The sequence below is a fragment of the Sapajus apella genome, unplaced genomic scaffold, assembly GCF_009761245.1.
Source record: "Sapajus apella isolate SASKATOON/1434 unplaced genomic scaffold, GSC_monkey_1.0 scaffold6, whole genome shotgun sequence".
NCBI classification, from domain to species: domain Eukaryota; kingdom Metazoa; phylum Chordata; class Mammalia; order Primates; family Cebidae; genus Sapajus; species Sapajus apella.
Window position 1 is genome coordinate 59,887,223 of NW_022436946.1, and position 20,308 is coordinate 59,907,530.

Below are 20,308 nucleotides of genomic sequence, written 5' to 3' on the forward strand. Positions count from 1 at the left end.
GGATTATAGGCCTGAGCCACTGTGCCTTGCCTAGTTTGGAGGAGATTTTCTTCTGACCTATCTTGGACTTTACTAATGTCCCCATTAAGCTTTGTCTAAGCTGCTGTTAAACTCATCCATTGACTACTTAATGTTAGTTATTTTACTTTCACTCCTGGAATTTCCATTTGATTTTTAAAAAAATGATCTTCAGTTCTTTACTGGAATTCTTCATCTTGTCATTTCAGATTTTGAAAATATTAATCCCAGTTTTTTTAAAAGCCTGTGTCAAATAAAAAATAAAACTTATATGTAGGTCTCCTGTGGAACTTTTTAAATTTTTCTTCTCATGTCCTTTTGATATCTAGTCAATTATAGGGTTTTTTTTTTCCATACTTGAGTATTTTTGATTAAATACTAGATGTAGTTGATGAAAAATTGTGGAAATAATTTGAGGCTCTGATCATGTTATTTTTCCTTAGAGGGGATTTACTTTTGCTCCTGTAGAGAGTTAGGAGCAGAATAATGTCTTAATTAAGGATTGAGCTGTTAGAAACTAGAATTTAGGTTTGGGTGACTGGTCTATTTTTGCTTCACTCTTATTCCTAGAGTACAGCCTTTGAGGATCTTAACTGAAAGTGTGGGGAATTAAACTGGACTCCTCTTACTTGATGACCTGTAACTCCAGTTTTTATTTCCCATTCTTGCGATATTGCTGAAATTTCTGTTCGGTTTCTTAGTTGTCTTAGCTACTATTTTTGAAGCAGTGCCTGTAGAGGAGAGTCCCAGAAGAGAAAAGCTGTAGGAGATGTCTAGCTTACCTTTCTGGGCTTCCCTTCCCTCTTGAGATTTTGGCTCTTCAAGTCCTTATTGCCTGCCTGCCTTCCCTCCCTTCTTCCCTCCTTTCTTCCCTCCCTCCTTCCCTCTCTCCTTCCCTCCCTCCTTCCCTCCCTCCTTCCCTCTCTCCTTCCCTCCTTCCCTCCCTCCCTTTTTCCCTCCTTCCTTCCTTCCTTTTTTTTTTTGAGAGAATCTTACTCTGTTGCCCAGGCTGGAGTGCAGTGACATGATCTCAGCTCAGGTTCAAGTAATTCTGCCTCATCCTCCCAAGTAGCTGAGATTACAGGCACCTGACATCAGTGCCCAGCTAATTTTTGCATTTTAGTAGAGACAGGGTTTCACCATGTTGGTTAGGCTGGTCTCGAACTCCTGACATCAAATGATCGCACCCCCCCCACACCCTCAGTCTCCCAAAGTGCTGGTATTACAGGTATGAGCCACCACATCCGGCCTGCCTTATTGCCTTCTAATTCTCTGAGGTCTTCAAATGAATTCTTAAACATTTTGTTCAGCTTTTTCTTGTGGCTATAAAATTAGTCTAATTAGGCTGGGTGCATTTGCTCACACTTGTAATCTGAGCACTTTGGGATGCTGAGGTAGAAGGATGGCTTGAGTTCAGGAGTTTGAGACTAGCCTGGGCAACATAGTGAGACCTCGTATTTACAAAAAATTAAAAAATTAGCCAGGTGTGGTGGTGTGTGCCTGTAGTCTCAGTTACTTATGAGGCTGAGGTGGGAGGATTGCTTGAGCTTGGGAGGTTGAGGCTGCAGTGAACTGTGATCATGTCACTGTACTTCAGCTTAGGTGACAGAGTGATAGAGTGATAGGCTGTCTCAAAAAAAAAAAAGTCTAAATAAACTAACTTGCCATTGACAAAAGCAGAAACCTTCTTCTCTCTTTTTGGAGAAAGCAATTAGGCTTGATTTCTAACTGTTATGAGATGGTGATTTTTGTGAATGTTTGTGCTTATATCTCCAAAGGCCGAATTAGGAAAAAAAAATTCTAAAACCTTATGTAGCATTTTGGTAGTTTTTTGTTTTTTCAAACCATAATTAGTAAATCCTAAAATTATTAAATATTTTACTCATATAAGTAATATATTAAAGATTAAAGAATATTAATCTTTATTAAAGAAAGTTAGAAAATGAAAGAAACAACTTATAATCCTTCAACTTTTATATTACCACTGGCATTTTTGTCTTAGAAGAATTTTTCCCTATTTACTTATTTATTTAACTTTAAAACATACACAGATGACTTAAAGATTAGAGGTTTTTTTTTTTTGTTGTTGTTGAATATAAATGCAAACGTCTAGGAGTATATAGGGTTAAAAGGCAAAATATCGTCATTCTCAAGCCAGTTGCTCTCTACTCTTTGGTTATGCTTTCTGTGCATATGTGGGGTGAGTAGTAGAATGAAATAATCAAGCTGGAGGATCTAGCTAAGAAATCCTTCCAGCATGCAGCATGAAAAGACAAAAGAAAGGTAAAATATGAGAAATAGTTTAGAAGTAACATAAACGGAGCGACTTAACAGTATGATGTCACAGAGAGGACAAAATTCAGTAAGGACAGAAAGTATTTATCTGAGGATTATTTTCTTTGGTGCGGTAGGGCTGGGTCAGACTGGCAATTTTAAGAAGCTAATGGAAGGTAAGAAGGTGGAGATAGAGTTATGTTAGTGGTTCCCTGTACCACCTTCACTTTTGGAGATTTCCTAGAAGAACTTAGGACTTAGCATATGGTTATACTCATAACTCAGATTTGTACAGCAATGTGCTAAGGATATACAGCTGGATCATAAGAGACAAAGACAAGTAGAGTCTGGGGGAGTTCATGGGCAGGCTTTCTTATACTCTCTCTTGCTGGTGAGGGGTCATCTTGAGCTCACTCTTCCTGCAACAATGTATTTGCGATGTTTCTGTCCACAGAAACTCATTAAACTCTCACTGCTCAAGAGTTTTATTGATGGCTAGTCATGTAGACACTCTCTGCCTAGCATGTACCAAAATTCCAGGATCCCAGGAGGAAAAAAATTTATTCACCATAAACTGTATTGTTGTCACAAGTAATCTAGGTTTGGTGAACCATCCTAATCAGTTGACTGAGAACACTCCAAAAGTCAAGTTCTCAGGTGCCATTCAGGGGCCAACTTAGCAAGCACTAGTGTTATGTTAACCCTTTTCTGCACACTACTATAAACTATTCATTCAAGTGGCTTGATTATGATAGAAAAGGGAGAAGAAGGGTAATTGATACAGGCATAGTCAGAAAAGGCTTTTTAGTGTGGGATAAATTCAAGCATATTTATTAGTGTGGATAAGGAGCTAGTGAAGTCAATGAAGTTGAAAGTAAATATTTGGGGAATAAATGATAGAGAAATCTCTGAGATGGTGAAAGGGAATGGAGGTCAAGGGCAATTGTTGGATAATAGGTCTTCAGCAATAGGAGGAAAATATCATTCTTACTACTGGAGATGTGATTGGGATGTGATTTTTTTCCTCAGTAAGTTTTAGCTGTCTGTGTGGGAGTGGAGAAGATTAAAAGTAGGTTGATTCAAGGTTGGAGAAATTTAGTGTGGGTGTGATGAAGGACAGGAGGGTAAGGGGCTCTGAGGATATCAGGGGAAAAATAATTGAAGTCATCAGCCATGGGTTGTAGGCTGAATAGGAAGTAAGGTCAGGATGAGGGTGCCATTAGAATGTGTAAAGGGAGAAATGAAGGGACTTTTAGTCTTGGTGAAATTGAAAAGTGGGCATAGTGAGAGTGAAAGAGTTTATAAAAGTTAGAGCGACATGCTGGTTTTAAAATGCTGTCAGCACTCAAAGTGCTTGGTTGAATGTTGGTCATATTTTCAATCAATGTGAGTTGAATTGATTCAAAAGGTAGAATGCTTTGAAATGATTATGGTATGGCCATGGAGCAGGATGTTTCAGTTGGACAAAGATGAGGGTCACTGAAAATGAAATGAGTGAACTGTAAAGGTTGTATGATAGGTTGAGTTATTTCAGTGGATGTTGATGTTACCAATAGAATGATATAAGTTACAGTAGTGAGAAAGACCAACTTTTTTTTTGATCAAAGTAGGGCATTATCTTTCAATACACCAAGGATAGAGAGTTTCACTTGTTTAGACTCTCTGGCTGCAAGTAGCAGAAAATAACTTCAGTTAGCTTAAATAGTAAGAGTACTTATTCATGAGTAAATTGGTGGAATTCAGGCACTGGAATATAGCCAGATTTTAGGATGGTATTGGAACCCGGACCTGGAAAGTTAACCTAGAACCTAGTTTCTGCTATTTCTTCTTAATATCTCTGCTTTTGTCCCTTTATTTGTATCAGTCTTCTCATTGTCTCTGTCTAAGACTGGCTCTTTTTGATTCTTCATTTTCCTGGGAGATTATTAACTGTCTCAAAGCTTCTAAGGTAATCTGTTACAATCTTAGCCATATTCAGAGACTAACTGCCTGTCTCTGAATCCCAATTCCAAATTACCAGGAGAGAGAATCTGATGGCTTCAGATTGAATTAGGGGTTATTCATGCGCCCATTAACCTTGGCTGGAGTAGGATGTTCCCTTGTAATGCCACATAATATGGCTATTAGGCCCCATCTTTGTGGGTGGGGAGGACAGCTCTTAAAGAGAGTTGTTATGCCAGCAACCATGGTGGATTTCTGCTTTACCACAGCTGAGTGGTACAGCTGAAGGGAATTAGAGTAAACAGAAGAGGGTCTTTTGAAAGAGATTAGGAAAGCAGTGAGGAGGTAGAATAGTTGTTTATACTACTGCCATGGATCTTGGTCAGTGGGAGAATAAGTAGCTTTAAGATGAAGTGGTCTCCCTGGGGAGAGCTAGCTTTTAGTTGAGACACAGGGTATAGGTGTTCAAGAAAAAGGCTGAGGTAATAGGGGAAGGTTATTTATGAAAAAGGAATTCCAGGGCTTACATGGAACTCTTTGGGAAGGTGAATATTGATGAGATGAACAAGGAAAAGGGGCTTTAAAGCAATGAGTACAAAACAATCAGAGAAGAAAGGGGACTGGAAAGTTGAATTGTGGATGGTGTCAACAGTAGTTGATCTGTGGTTGATGGGGATGAGAAGCATAGATGTAATTACTTACTTCATTTATGGTTGGAAAAGCTTTCATTTTTCTTTTATTTCTATCTGAGGTTAAAGATAGTTAACAGACAATCTAAGAGTGACTAATTATTTTGTAGCTCACATCTCTTGACATAATGAAGGTATTTTGGTTTGAGACTTTATTTTTGTTAGGTAGAGTCTTACTTTACTGACTTATATTGATATAACTATGTATTCAAGTAATGGACTCCTTGTAGTTAATTCTGATAGTTCTCTTTGAGTTTATAACTGTGGTACATGTCCTATCCTGTGCTTGGCCACTCACATTCCTAAGACACCTTCTTTGTTCGTCTTTTGAGTGCATGCATTACTAAGTTAAAAGAGTATGACTTACGTGTATGTTGCTTGCTCCTTGAATTGATGTCTGACATTATTTCTTTGAATCAAATAATGAATGTATTTTTCTCATTATGAAAATACATTTATTGTGCATACATACTTGTGTACATTTTCTATTAAAACACACACAGACACACACAGACACACACAGCTCTCTCTCACATAAATTGCCTCCATCTTCTGTAATTATTTACTAAATTTCTGTCTAAAGGATCACTCATTTCTGTTGTGATAGCCTTATAGATTTTAATTTTAAGGCTAGTAGACTGTTTACAAAATATATTTTTATAAACATACTTTTTTTACTTTTGATTTTTCTGTTTTCTCACAAGCAGAAATAATAATTTGTTGAAAAGTGAAAATAAATGTCAGTGACTTTAATACTCAATTATAGTATGTTCACAATAGTTCCAGACCTAAGACACTGCTATTTAGAATTTATTTTTTAAATTAATTATTTTTTATTTTTATAAATAGAGACGGGTCTCACTATGTTGCCCAGGCTGGTCTTGAACTCTTGGGCTCAAGCAGTCCTCCTGACTCAGCCTCCCAAAGTGCTGGGATTACAGGCATTAGTCACCACACCTGGCCACTGTTTAGTGGTGATCTTTCTTGGAGTTATTACATAATTTTGAATGATATAAAAATTGTGTTTTGTCAGAGGAAACTATTGTAGTAATAGTACATAGCAAATTATGTTAGCCGAAAGTTACTAAGTATGATTTGTATATGAAGTGTATCACACTTTTTTTATTGGACTTACTTCTACCTTTCTTTTTACTTAGTAATATTTGTTCTGGAAGAAAATAGAGGAAGTTAAAAAAGAAGTTGATGCATTGTAGGAAAGATTAAGGAACAAGAACAATAAATGGATGACAGACGTTTACTGGATGATTGGGGTTAACTTTTATAACCAAACTCAATAGTTGTTAGATCTGTACTGATGCTCAGTATTTATTGGCTCTGCTAAATTAAAGATATTCACCTTATTCAACTCTATAGAAATGTTTTAAAAATATTTCTGTGGTAGTATTGTGGGAAAGTGCTTGGTTGAATGTTGATCACATTTTCTATGCATTAGTTCCTTTTATTATTTGAAAGAAATAATGTTTGTGTTTTTAGTAGTAACTTATGTTAATTTGGCCTTTGCTTTTTTTATTTTGCCCGTTTCAGAAGTTAGTGTAAATTTCTTAACTTTGCATAGGAAATACATGTTGATAAATGAAGCTAGATACTTTCTTCGTGTAAAACTTAAAAAGAACATCTCATGCTGTTAATGCCATCAGAATTAAGATGCTTAATATTGAACTCTCTAAAAAGAAGTGTTCTCTTTTAAATTAGCAAAATAAGATAATTTTATAAGGCTATTGAAATTATCTGAGCACTCTCAATAAGTAAATATGTTATAAACCTCATCTACCTGGTTGAGCTTTCTTTTAAAAATACTCTTTTTTTCTTTCTTTAGTGGTTGTACTTAATGATAGAAATGGTTTTAAACAGAAATGTCATTGGCTAGTACAGAGAGGTAACGGTATAATAGGAGAGGGATAGTACTCTTTGATCCATTGTCTCATGAAATTCTTAAATTATGGTTATTTAGGGAAAGCAAACTGGAAGGCAGCTAAGTATAAAAAGTGGTAAAAATTAGGGACAGTAAGTGGGACTAGTGTCTACTAAAAGCATTCAGGATTCTTCCAGATTTAACAAGAATGTGTGTGAATGAAATATTAAGTGTTCTTTTTTCCTTTCTCAAGTGGCTTAGATTGCCAAGTCTTTGTCAGAAGGTTGAACATTGTAGCTTGTAGACTATATTTTTTATTCCCTAATTACATTAACAGCTAGAATGGTTTCATAGATTTTTCTTAAGACTTATGCCAGCCCTTTTATGACCTGAAAAGAACTGTAGCATACATCTAGACTATTTTTTTAGGTTTTAAAATTTCCAGAAATATTCCTTATTTGTTTGATATTCTCCGTCTGCTTTACTTTGCTGTGATATTTCTTTTTTTTTTTTTTTTTTTTTTGGCTGTGATATTTCAAAATATGTAGTTTTGAGTTAAAAAGTTTATATTAAAAACTCCATGATGAGTAATATTTTGTTCTATTAGTATGTTAATATATCTAGTGACTGTGGCTTGGCCACTTTGCCTACACTGTTATTCTAGTTTACAAAGGTATAGGTTTTGGTGTTTATACCCTCACTCATATTTGACTATATTTCACTCATAACGACACAACTCCTTCCCTTTTCTTTCCATTGGTGATTGATATAGTGTAGGCCTGTTCAAATTCTGTCTTTTACTGCTTGATTTACATAAAATCTTTATGTCTTATTTATTCATCTGTGAAATAAATATAATACAATCTATTTTCCAGTATAATAAGGATTAGAGAAAATGTTTGTAAGATGCCAGACATTGTGCTTGGCTTTCAGTAAATGGTAGATAAATTATTATTAGTGTTATGATTTGAGAAGCACCTGGAGAGTACATATGTGTATTGAAAACCATATGCTGGACTTAGGGAAACTAGTGTACAGTGATCCTAGGGGAGTTTATTCAGCAGACCACTTCTGTTAGATATATTGACTTGCCAAGATTTGTGAAAACAAACTGATTTATCTCTCAGTCTCTTTTTTGTAAATGGATTTGAACTCTAATAAAATATTTTTCTTTTCCTTGTTTTTCCTTTTTTTTAAAGGGCGCTATTTTCTTGGAAGGTGTTACTGTTAAAGGTGTAACTCAAGTAACAACACAGCCAAAGTTAGGAGAGGTACAGCAGAAGTGTCATCAATTCTGTGGCTGGGAAGGGTAATAAATATTTTAAAATTTTGAATAAAATTTATAATTTTGCAACACTTAAAATTAATACAAGCATTGACATATCTTCTTGGCTCCTTGAAGTCAGTATGTTTGCAATATAATTCTTTAAAGGTGTCAGAGTTCTTTCAAGACTATCAATGTAATAACCAGAGAGTCGAGTCAAAATTAAAAGACTCACATATTTTCCTAAATTAATGGAGAATTATTATTTTCACTGTCTAGTATTTGTTTCATGTCTTTGACTCTACTGCTGCTGATTGAGCTAGTCTCTCAATTTGTTAAGAGAGAAGAGGTGAAATTTGGATCTGCCTTATTTTCTAGTTTTTCTGTAATCAGAAATCTGGGAAAATCAGCTTTAAATATATTCAAGTTGTGGTATTCCCTGCCATGACTTGAAAATATCTTTCAGACATTTTGTGTTGGATTCAAGAGAGCATTCATTGCTCTTATCTGTTGCTCTCAGGTCTTGGTCTGTGGTAATTTTTGCTGATCATTGGTATCTGTGGTAAATAATTGTAATACAGTTAAACATAGGAAAAAGGATTATTAATTGTTAAAAATTCCTAACATAAATTCCTAATGTAAAGAACTTTTAGTACTGTTACATAAATACTAGATAAATCAACTAGAAGTAGTTTTACCTAGAATATGAAAATAATGAAGAAATAAGATCGGTTTTAATGTTGTGGTAAACCCTTGCCCATGTACCTTAATCTTGATCTACTGTTTTGTCACTTCTGGGTATCTTTTGAGGAGAAAGTTGCCAACCTTGCATTATGTCAAGTTGGCAGTGTCATGTTGGAGAAATATGGGGTCTGAATATCATGTAAGGTAATTAAGCCAAGATTTAAACTTCTTCCTAACGTACAATACTTGTAAACATACCTGCTTTACTATTTAGATCATGTATACTAATATTTTTGAATTAGCTCAGTAATTACACTGTAGCAGTGGTAATTTAGAACTCTGTTAACTTGCATTCTGAAATGTCAAGAAAGTATTTTGTTAGTATCTTTGTGTAAGTGGATGTTATTCCAGTTGACATTAATCTCATGATAGGGAGAACATTGTGATAAATGTGTGATTCATTTGAGATTGGTTTAAGACATGTATTGCTTTGTATGAATACCAGCCACAATAGTAATACCAAGTTCTTCTTTAAGGTCTGGATTCCCTGGAGCACAGCCAGTTTCCATGGATAAGCAAAATATTAAACTTTTAGACCTGAAGCCATATAAAGTAAGCTGGAAAGCAGATGGTACTCGGTAAGTTAGACTTCTAAAAAAAAATTATACAAATAACCCTAATGCTTGAAGAATATTGCTTTGTTGTTAGGAAAGTTTGCACTCTGGAGAGTGTGACTTTCTGATGTTGACGGCAAAATAAACATTTCAAAAAATTGTATATTTTTTGGTTTGCTAGTATGTATTCTAAGCTATGTAATACAGCTATCTCTCACTCTGCTAAATTTTTGGCTTCAGAGCTTTAGTTAGTTTAATATAAATTTATAACTAGGTGTTAAGTTTGAAAGTGTTTTTATCTAAATGATATGATTTTTGGTATGTCTGTTCCCCACTACCTTATTTTTTAATGATATTGGACATGTCAAAGTTAATAGGTAAATTGCCAGTTTATAATCTGAAAATGATGAACTCTCTCTGATTCATTCTGTATTTTACTCCTTTGAATAATTGCCTTATTCTCTTTATATACTTGTAAGGTTGTTGCATTATTACAACAAAGCTTAATTTCAAATTTTATATTTCTGAGGTTTAAGATTTTTAAAATTTGAGACAGGGTTTTGCTCTTGTCACTCAGGCTGGAATGCAGTGGTACCATCAAGGCTCACTGCAGCCTTGAACTCCTGGGCTCAAGCAATCGTCTCACCTCAGTCTCCTGAGTAGTAGCTCAGCCTCCTGAGTAGCTGGGATTATGGGAATGTGCCACCCTGCCTAGCTAATTTTTAAAACTTTTGTAAGGATGAGGTCTCCTTATGTTGCCCAGGCTGGCCAAGTTACTAGTAGAAATTTTATTCTTCATCAGCAACATTTTACTACTTCTTTTGTAATCCATGCTTTTTGGATCCATTACAGTTTTGCTATATGTACATATTCATTCAGCAAATGTTATAAATAGTTGAAATAATTATTTTGACAGATATTAACATAGAAGTCATTAACCATTTCATAATAAAATGTTTTCGAATAACTAGAAGTACATATATATTAGCTTTTAAGTGTTATTTGGAAGAAAGATTCTATTTAATTTTTATGAGTTTTTGAACATCTTACGTGGCAGTTATACTCTTTGTATTGTGCCATCTCCATCTACATTTAATGTGTAGTTACCTTAAAAGATATATATGGAGACAAGAAGTGGAGCAGATACAACTTGTTTTCAATATTAGGTGAATATAATGATATTTTAATATGATATGCTTTCCAGAATGTTTAAGTATTTAATTATATTTGATTTTTATTGGGAATATGTAAAAATATTTTCATTTATTTTAACTATCTGCCTTTGCTGGAAATAACTTTTCCCCTCAGTTTAGCATTTTTTAGCTTTTTTAGGGTATTTTATAGATAAGACAGATTCATTTGACAAAATTCAGAAAATAATATTAAAAAAAGAAGAAAATAAAAGAGAGATTTTACCACCTAGAGATTATCATACCATCATTATGGTATTGATCTTTTTCTCTGGGTTATATGGCAGTTACAGTTTTTATTGTTAATGCTTTGTGTACTAATTCAAGTAGTGAAATAACAAGTATTTGATATTTATATGCTTATTTGTTCATATTATTTTGAATTCCCACAATGAACTAGCCTTAAAAATTAATAATAATGCCTAACACAAAATTCAAACAGTATAGAAATAAAATGAAAAAAATGTGCCTTGTGTGCTTGCAGCAGTTATATAAAGGCGTATATAGTTATAGATCCATATACAGATAACTTGGATCATTTACTCCTTCTGCACCCTTTTCTGTGGATATGGGTTTTTGACGGATAAATGAAAATTATCCTTTCTGCTTATTTTTAGAATACTAAAATTATATTTTATATCTAAAAATGGTGAACTCTCTCTGTTCTCTGTTATCTTTCTGTTGGGTTAGATTATGTTCAGAATTTATTAAATTGGTAGTAAGGATGTTGTTGAGATATATATTTTAGTGGATATGTAAAAATGTCTTAACAAATGGGTTTATTACCTACCTCTTTGAGTGGATAAAGAGTGGAAAATGTGAGGTCAAGGCATCTATCTCTAGGCTTTACGCTACAAAATGAACTCAGGATTTGGGATTAAGGCATAGATTTAACTTCTTAGAAGTTTCATGTTTTAGGTACTCTTTTTTTTTTTTTCCTTTGTGTTAAAGTTTTTTATTTCTTTGAGAGAGGGCCCTTACTCTGTTGCCTAGGCTAGAGTGCAGTGGCACGATTGCTCTCTGCAACCTCGACCTCCTGGGCTCAAGCCATCTTCCTACCTCAGCCTCAAGTAGCTGAGATTACAGATAGGCATCACTGTGCCCAACTAATTTTTAAAATTTTGGTAGAGATACAGTCTTGCCATGTAGCTCAGGCTGGTCGTGAACTCCTAGGCTGGAGTGATCCTCCTGCTTTGGCTTTCCAAAGTGTTAGGATATGGGCATGAGCCACCACTCCTGGCCTTAGATACTCTTTATTTTCTGCATTGCTTTCTTCACACCGTATCATGGTAAGCCTTGGACAAAATAATAAATACTGCAAAATTTGTATCTTGTTTCTACCATCCAACTTTTGCTGATTTTTTTTTTCCTTCTCTGTAGTTGTGTCACCTTCTTCTGTGTCTCAGTATTGTTAGACCCCTAGATGATTGGCTAAAGTAATTTTTTGTGAAGTAATTGGCTAAGATGTTTTGATTGGTAATGGAAATATTTAATTTCTCCTAGAACCAGGCTCCTCCAAAACCAAAAGGAAAACTCCTGAGTATTTATTGAATACCTACTTTGTTTCAGGATAATTTATTCTGGGAGAAAGAAAATTTTGCAAGGTGTTTCTGGACCAGTGCAAAATCTTTCTTTTGCGCAGTAGAATTTAAGTCTGTTAGCATGGAAGAGGGACTTTCTGTGACTGAATAAGGTGAAAAGAGCCTGAGGAGGCTGTAGATGGTTTTGGAAGCTATGAAATCAGAATAGCTGATTAATAGCTGTGAACCCTGGACTCCATTGTCATTAAAGCTATGTCAGGATAGAGTGTAGGATTTCTTTTTATTATCCTTATTTTCATAATTTAATGGCAATTTGTTATATCTAGTAAGAATATTTAAACCAAGGATCCCTGAAATTGAGTGTAATAGGAAACCTGGATATAGTTAATAATAAAAGGTATTGTGTAAGAATTTTCCATTAGCCTCACCAAGGCCTGAAGGCCTGGAGATAACAGTAAGTAGAGTGGCTTTTTATTTTATTTTTTTATTTATTAAATAAACTGGGTTTTGCTATGTTGCCCAGGCTGGTCTGAAACTCCTGGCCTCAAGTATTCTCCCCTGTTGGCCTAGAGTGGTTTTGTTAGGAAACTCTAGTGGATTCTAAAACATTGTAGACTAGGGAATATTTCTGAAATGTAAAGCCAGGTAATATAAACAGAAATACAAACATTATTAGAAATGAAACAGTGAGAAATTTTATTAGTTGTAATAGATGAATTGATGGAGACTAAGCTGCTGTAGTTTATTTGATGGAAGAATTAATTAGGTTTCTTGTATTTCAATAAAATCATACTTTAAAAAATGAGCTGTCTTTAGTTTTTATAGCTCTGAATACTTTTGGTTGCATTTTTTGGGATTTCTAGGAATTAAACATTTAAAAAAGTCTTCTAATTTGGAATTATGTCAGATTTAGAAAATCTTCCAAAAATAGTACAAAGGATTTCCATGTGCTCTTAACCAGATTCCCCAAGTGTTAACATCTTATGTTATTATAGTACAATGGCCAAAATCAAGACATTAACACCAATGTATTGATTATTGGTGTTATTCAGATTTCACCAAAAATCTCAATATTATGTCCTGTTTCTGGTCCAGGATCCAGTCTAGATCACGTGTTTCATTAGGTTGCCATGTCCCTTCCTTTTTTCTCTGCAATTATTCCTTCGGCTTTCTTTTTTTTTTTTTTTTTGAGACGGAGTTTCGCTCTTGTTACCCAGGCTGGAGTGCAATGGCGCGATCTCGGCTCACCACAACCTCCGCCTCCTGGGTTCAGGCAATTCTCCTGCCTCAGCCTCCTGAATAGCTGGGATTACAGGCATACGCCACCATGCCCAGCTGAATTTTTGTATTTTTAGTAGAGACGGGGTTTCACCATGTTGACCAGGATGGTCTCGATCTCCTGACCTCGTGATCCACCCGCCTCGGCCTCCCAAAGTGCTGGGATTACAGGCTTGAGCCACCGTGCCCGGCTCTTTCGGCTTTCTTTCATGACCCTGACACTTTGGCATAGCATTGGCCAGCTACCTTGTAGCTTGTCTCTCAAATTGAGTTTGTTTGATGTTTCCTCGTAATTAAGTTGGGCATGCTTGCAAGAACATCACAGTAGTAATATTCTGCGTGTCATTTCAGGAGGCACATAGTGTTGAATTGTTCTGTTAGTGATGATGTTGACTTTGAGCAAGAGATTTAGTTGGTGTGTGCCAGATTGATAAAGTTATGGCTGTTTGTTATTTTATTTATTTTTATTTTGTATTTATTATTTTATTTATTGATAAAGGCATGTCTGCCATGATACAGTTATTTTTCCTTTGTACTTAAGAATATGTGGGAGAGATACTCTGAGGCCATGTAAATATTCTATTTCTTATACTTTTCCCCATTATTTTTAACATTAATTGATGATTCACCTGAAACAATTACCACTGTTATATGTTTGCTAAATAGAATAGTGGAATTCAGCTGTTAGGAAGAACTTTCACTTCTTTCTCATTTTGAAATTTTCTTTCTTTTTTTATTCCTATCAGTATGGACTCATAGACATGTATTATATTCTGTGAGTTATAATCTATCTTAGTAATTACTTTATTGCTCCAAATGTCTCATTTGACTGTTAAGAGCCCCATCAAGTGACTCCTGTCTTTCGACATCTCCCCCTCATATTTTGAGTACTTCCTTGTTTCTGGCACCCCTAGATGTTGCAGACTTGTCTTGTACTTTTCCTACCCCAGCCCTGGAATCAACTGTTTCTCTAAGGAGTGGTATTTAGAAACCGATTTCTGCATACAAGTTGGGCTTGTTAGTACTGGGATGTCATTGCTTCTAGGCCCTCTCAGAAGATAGAACTAGGAAATGTGTGTGTGTATACATAAATACACACCTGTATCTATTTAAGCATCTGTCTTTGTCTGTATTTGTATGCATACATTTTTTTTTTTTCAAGATCGTGACTTCATAGTGATATTTCCAATTCTAATTCACTGCCATAGGATTTATTGAAGTTTTTCTCATTTTCTATTTGTAACTCCTCTCTCCGACAGGGAGACACTTGTTTTGTATTATCCATAATATTTACTATAATATACATAGAGTAGTTTTGGAATTGCTACCCCAAGCCACTATGAGAAATCCATTTGAATAGAGTGTAATATGTGTGAACAGTTGGTCTGACTTTAGCCTTAGGGCATATAGTTCAAGTGTACTGTGTTCCAAAGTTACTTATTTTCTCTCTTCCTGCCAACTCCTTTAATGTAGTTAGTTTTCATTTGTAATTAGTTTCATTTGTTTCTGCTTATATTCTGAGTTTGCCCTCATCCTTTGTTGATTTTAATTTTTCATTTTTCTGAGTGTGTGAAACACTACCATGATTCTGAAAGTCAAAACTACAGAGTGGTATACTCTGAGAAATGTTACTTTCTCCTTTCCCTTTTTTATTTTTATTTTTTGAGATGGAGTTTTGCTCTTGTTACCCAGGCTGGAGTGCGATGGCGCGATCTTGGCTCACTGCAACCTCTGCCTCCTGGGTTCAGGCAATTCTCCTGCCTCCTGAGTAGCTGGGGTTACAGGCACGTGCCACCATGCCCAGCTGATTTTTTGTATTTTCAGTAGAGACGGAGTTTCACCATGTTGACCAGGATAGTCTCGATCTCTTGACCTCGTGATCCACCCGCCTCGGCCTCCCAAAGTGCTGGGATTACAGGCTTGAGCCACCGCGCCCGGCCTCTCCTTTTCCTTTTAACCCTTTCCTTTTCTCTTGTCTTTTCATTCTATTCCTACCCACCCCCTTAAATAACCTGACTCATCATTTTCTGATTTACCCTTCTTGTATTTATTTTTGTACAGATGAGCAGATTTACTTTTCTTTTTCCCCTTTCTTATAGGAAAGATACCATACATTTTAGAATTAGATAGTCTTTTCACCTTGTTTTTTCCATTTAACAGCATATTCTAGAAACCACTGCATTTCACTTTACAGATGTCATCTTCATTCTTTTTTTAACAGCTGCATAGTACTCATCGTGTGAGTACATAGTTTATTCAATTACTCTCCTATATACAGATGTTTAGATTGTTAGTAGTATTTTGTAATTGCAAATGATGCTGTGATGAATAACTTTGGGCTGACTTTCTTCCCATATTGTTGAAAGTCTAATTTCAGGGTCAATTTCTAGAAAGAAGGATTGCTGAGTTGAAGGCTAGGTGTATACGAAGTTTTGTTAGATAGTACGAGTTTTTCTCCAAAGGGGTAGTGCCAGATTGTATGCCCACAGGCAGTTTGTGAGAATGCCTATACCACCACAGCCTTGCTAACAGAGTGTGTTGGCAAAATTTTAAATTTTCACCAGTGTGGTTAATGAGAAATGGTATTTCATTCTAGTTTTAATTATGAATGAGTTTGAACATCCTCTCATGGCTGTACTTATATTTTTTGTGAATTATCTGTCCTTATTTCTTTTCTGTTATCTTTCGACTTTGTTCATGTTTTTTTGACATACAAAATTTTATTATTTTTATGAAATCAAATTTATTAATTTTTATTGCCTCTTGATTTTGATTTATAGTTAGAAAGCCTCTCCTTTCTAACTATACTGAGGTTTCTAACTAAACTTTACTGAGGTTAAAGAAGAATTAATTCTCCCATATTTCTTCTAATATTTGTATGGCTTGATTTTCTTAATCTGGAAGACTTTTAAATTATAGGCAATGTAGCATTTCTACATATTTTAAAACTTCTTTTATTGTCATTGTTACCATTATTACTTTGCTATGAAGAATTAATACCATAAATTCATTTTGAAGACTATCTTCTAAGGTTGGAACTGAGTCATGATGATCCACTTGGAAGTATGTCATTCTGATAGTGACCACCTTGCCTGTGTATTGGGTGGTAATATACAAAAGGCTTATTTTAAATGTACTGACCAGCCGTGTGTTTCGTTATTTCTTTGCAGTATCTTTTATAATAGTGGAAGGTTTTTGAGATGAGAAATGTATGGTTTTGGTAGGAGTTGAAGTCAAAAGGAAGGCCTAGCATCTCTAATTCTGATCCACAGGATTCTCACTTAACTTTGCAAAGTATGTTTTATATAGCACATCCCACCTACTTCCCAAATGCACTTCGATTTTTTTTTTTTTTTTTTCCGCAAAGACTCTGGGCTCCTACCTGTTCTTCTCTCTATAGCTCAGCCTGTACCTGAGTGGGTACTCCTATTCTTATATTGCTTTCTATGGAGGAAAACAGTCTTCTTGAGCTGAAATCTTAAGAATGTTTTGGGAAGATCAGCGAGCTTCCTTAGAAAAGGTTTCCAGCATTTAATCATAGTTAACATCTTATTTCGTTTGTGCTGCTGTAGTAAAATACCTGAGATTTATAAAGAACAGAAATTCATTTTTCACAGTTCTGGAGTCTAGGAAGTTCAGAATCAAGGTGCTAGCAGGTTCACTGTCTGGTGAAGGTTGCTTTTTGCTTCCAAGATGGTTCCTTGGTATGGCGTCCTCCGATGGCTGAAGGCGCGAATGCTGTAATTTCCATTTTCTGTATATTAAATAAGCCAAAAATGCAGTTTGAGTATTTTGATGAAAATATACTTCATGGTATATTCGTGGTGGAAGAGCAAAAGGGCCTGGCTAGTTACCTCCAGTCCTTTTGTAAGATTGCTAATCTCATGCATGAGGGCAGAGCCCTCATGGCCTAATCACCTCCTAGAGATTCCATCTCTTAGTACTGTTGCACTGGAGATAAAGTTTCACCATGGATTTTCAAACCATAGCACTTGGTTATATTTTAACTTGTTGAAGTTTTGAATTTTAAAATTTTGTTTATTTAACTTTTTCTTGAGCTTTGAAAATTATCTCTCATTACATTCTCCACCCCTGAGACTTTAGTAATTCACCAGATTATAGTTTCTGTTTCTTGCATCGCCGCTCTGTGTCAGGCACTGTGCTATGTTCTGGGGAAACAGCAGTGAGCAGTGTGAACACTGTCCTTATCTCATAGAACTTGCAGATAATTATTTAACTAATAATAAAGTGTTTGGGGATAATTGATTAACAGCTTGGCACAAATTCAATTTAGAGCTTCAGCAGATTAATTCCCAGTTGATTAAATAAGTGTAAATAAAATTTATTTTCTGAGAAAACAAGATAGTGGAATGAATTAGGTTAGGTATACCTCTGGCACACATTTTCTTAGCATTCTTTGTATATTTAGGTATTTGGATCTTGGGTTTAGGAGAATAATCTGGATTGAAGATACAGATTAAGGAGATAATAGCATGTGATAGCAAAGAGAGGGATGTGGACAGACTGCTGAGTAGAGGAAGCAATAGTGACTGAGAGTAAGGGAGGTGGGAGAAAACCAGGAGAAATGTCTGCCATTGAAGCTGAGGGAAAGGAAGAATGTCTCCAAAGAAAGGTTAAATCTTATAATTAGTAAGCTAAGGAATGAAAAGTGTCTGTTGAATTTAGCAACAACATATTTTGGATTGGGTGGGGATATTCTCAGTTTTTGTAGTATAGAGTAGGGCAGTGGGAGTAAGTTGAAAGTGATAACACTTTTCCTTTAAATATTTCCTCTCTTTTTTCCTTTGGCTGTTGTTAACAAATGTCTCTCCTGAGGGAGATTTCCAAGACAGCAAAGAGAACATTATTAAGAGTTAGTGAAAGTACCTCATTTCATCCAAGAGACAGTTATAGCAGGGTTTTTAAAATCTGTCTGTCTGTCTCACATTGAAATTCAAATGTGAGATAATTGGTACAAAACGTTTATTAACTTGTGTACTTGGAATAAAAATGAAGTCAGACTTTTCCTATCAGATAGTGGGATTTTCAATTTGGCTGAGGTTTTGATAGTGAGAACTGGTCATTATCAAGTATTTGTAGATTTGGCTAATTTCCATTTTCTGTAAATTAAATAAGCCAAAAATGCAGTTTGAGTATTTTGATGAAAATATACTTCATGCATATGATAAAATCGTTTTATTAAACCATAATATTGGTGAAGGTGTATTGAAATATACCAGCCCCCTTGCTCCCTCCCCCTGCTTTCATGATTCTCAATGATTCGCAGTTACACTTGATAGTTGCTTTGTAAGTCTTTATGACTCCTTGATTAGATTGTCCTTCAATTTTGTTGAAAGCTGCCAAATAATCAAAGTTTATTTTAAAGGAGCTCATTGTACTTCTGACAGTTCCTAAAATATATTACACTTCTTTCTTAATGTTTCTTTTGTCTTGAGTATTCTTATTTCATTATTTTCATGGCTCTTCCCAGGAGGAGGAGTCAGCTCTGCTAGAGTGTAAATGCAGTACCAGGAGAAGTAATATAATGGCACTGTAGTTACAGTTTGAATTGAACTATCTTGTAATTGTGAAATGCTGCTTGCTCACAGATATTCTGGGAAAAGATAGAATTTTATAATAGAATTTGTGTACTTAGTTTATTAGCAGACTTTGTAATACAATAAAAAGAAATCTTCAGAAGAAATTAATCCAACATCCATTGAAAGTGGTAAAGATTTAGAACTATATAAAAATTTTACAATTAATTTCCACACATTTTAATTCTTTCTGCTGAGAGTTTAAGTACTATAAATTTAATTTCAACTGTTATTGAATCAGTAGGTAAAAACCAAATGTTTTTAATAACTACTGTTGTAATGCAAATAGTAAAGTAAAAGATAATAACTCAGATTGTGCTTGACACAGGAAAAATATAAGACTATAGGAATAATGTAATAGCCCAACAAAAGGGCTAGTGCTATGGTTGTAATTTTTACATGTATATCTATATTTATATCTATATCTTTTGACTTATTTATATAATACACATATACAAGCATACCCTACTTCAAGAAAAACTGAATGTAAAAGGTAAATTTGGGAGTTGCTTTATAAGGAAAATTTATTGCAGGGTATAAAAAAGCCACTTAGGCATTTATGGAAATGTATTTATGTTCGGCTTTTCATAACACATCTGTTTAAGGAGGTGAGATACATTTGTATAATACTTCCTGAAGGAAATTATAGACAGGTTTATTTTCCTGAGTCCTGGTCTGGGAATTCCCTTCTGTCTTTTGTTCATTCAGAAATTATATTGAAAACTTTAATTACCTTTAGGGCTCTGTGTTAGGTGCTGCATGGATTAGGACTGCTTAAGACAGAATCCCTTGCTTTAAGTTTTTCCTATAACCTGGCTTTAAGTTTTCATTCTAATCTAAACTTTTTCTGTGAAGGACCATGAGATGAATAACAAAATATGTTTATTCTAATGACTGGAGCCGAATGTTCAGACAGGAATAGTATGGATAAGGTAATGAGATGCTAGGCTAGAAAAGTCTTACATACTGAGAAGAATATTAAAGAGGTTTCAGATGTCTCTGGAATAATTTTCAGTGAACTACAAACAAAAAACAAAATATATCTTATCATTTAGGAACAGAATGAGTCAAATTATGATCAATTAGGTATTGTGTATACTGCTTTCATTTAGATTTGTTCACTTAGTTTTTTATAAATTTCTTTTTGGCTCTAGTTTTCTTTTGAAAGCAAAGGAAATAGTTCCTGATATGTAACATAAGAACTAGAGATGAAATGAATGTTGGAGTTAAATAAGAATTTATTTCCTATCTTATTATTTACCAATAAATATTAGTTATAGCTGTGACATCATACCTAGTATTTAGGAACTCAACAGTAAATAAAGTTATGTCTGGGAAGGACTTT

At 34.8% G+C, this 20,308-nt stretch overlaps 1 protein-coding gene across 2 annotated transcripts in view; it reads left to right on the forward strand.

Moving 5' to 3' along the window:
• RNGTT (RNA guanylyltransferase and 5'-phosphatase) overlaps positions 1–20,308 on the forward strand; it is a 343,044-nt gene that overhangs the window by 65,505 nt on the left and 257,231 nt on the right. For both annotated transcript variants that reach the window (XM_032275278.1, XM_032275279.1), the window contains exons 7-8: positions 7,995–8,104; positions 9,280–9,381. In XM_032275278.1, the coding sequence (XP_032131169.1) occupies positions 7,995–8,104; positions 9,280–9,381 (212 nt within the window). The remainder of the gene's footprint in view (positions 1–7,994; positions 8,105–9,279; positions 9,382–20,308) is intronic.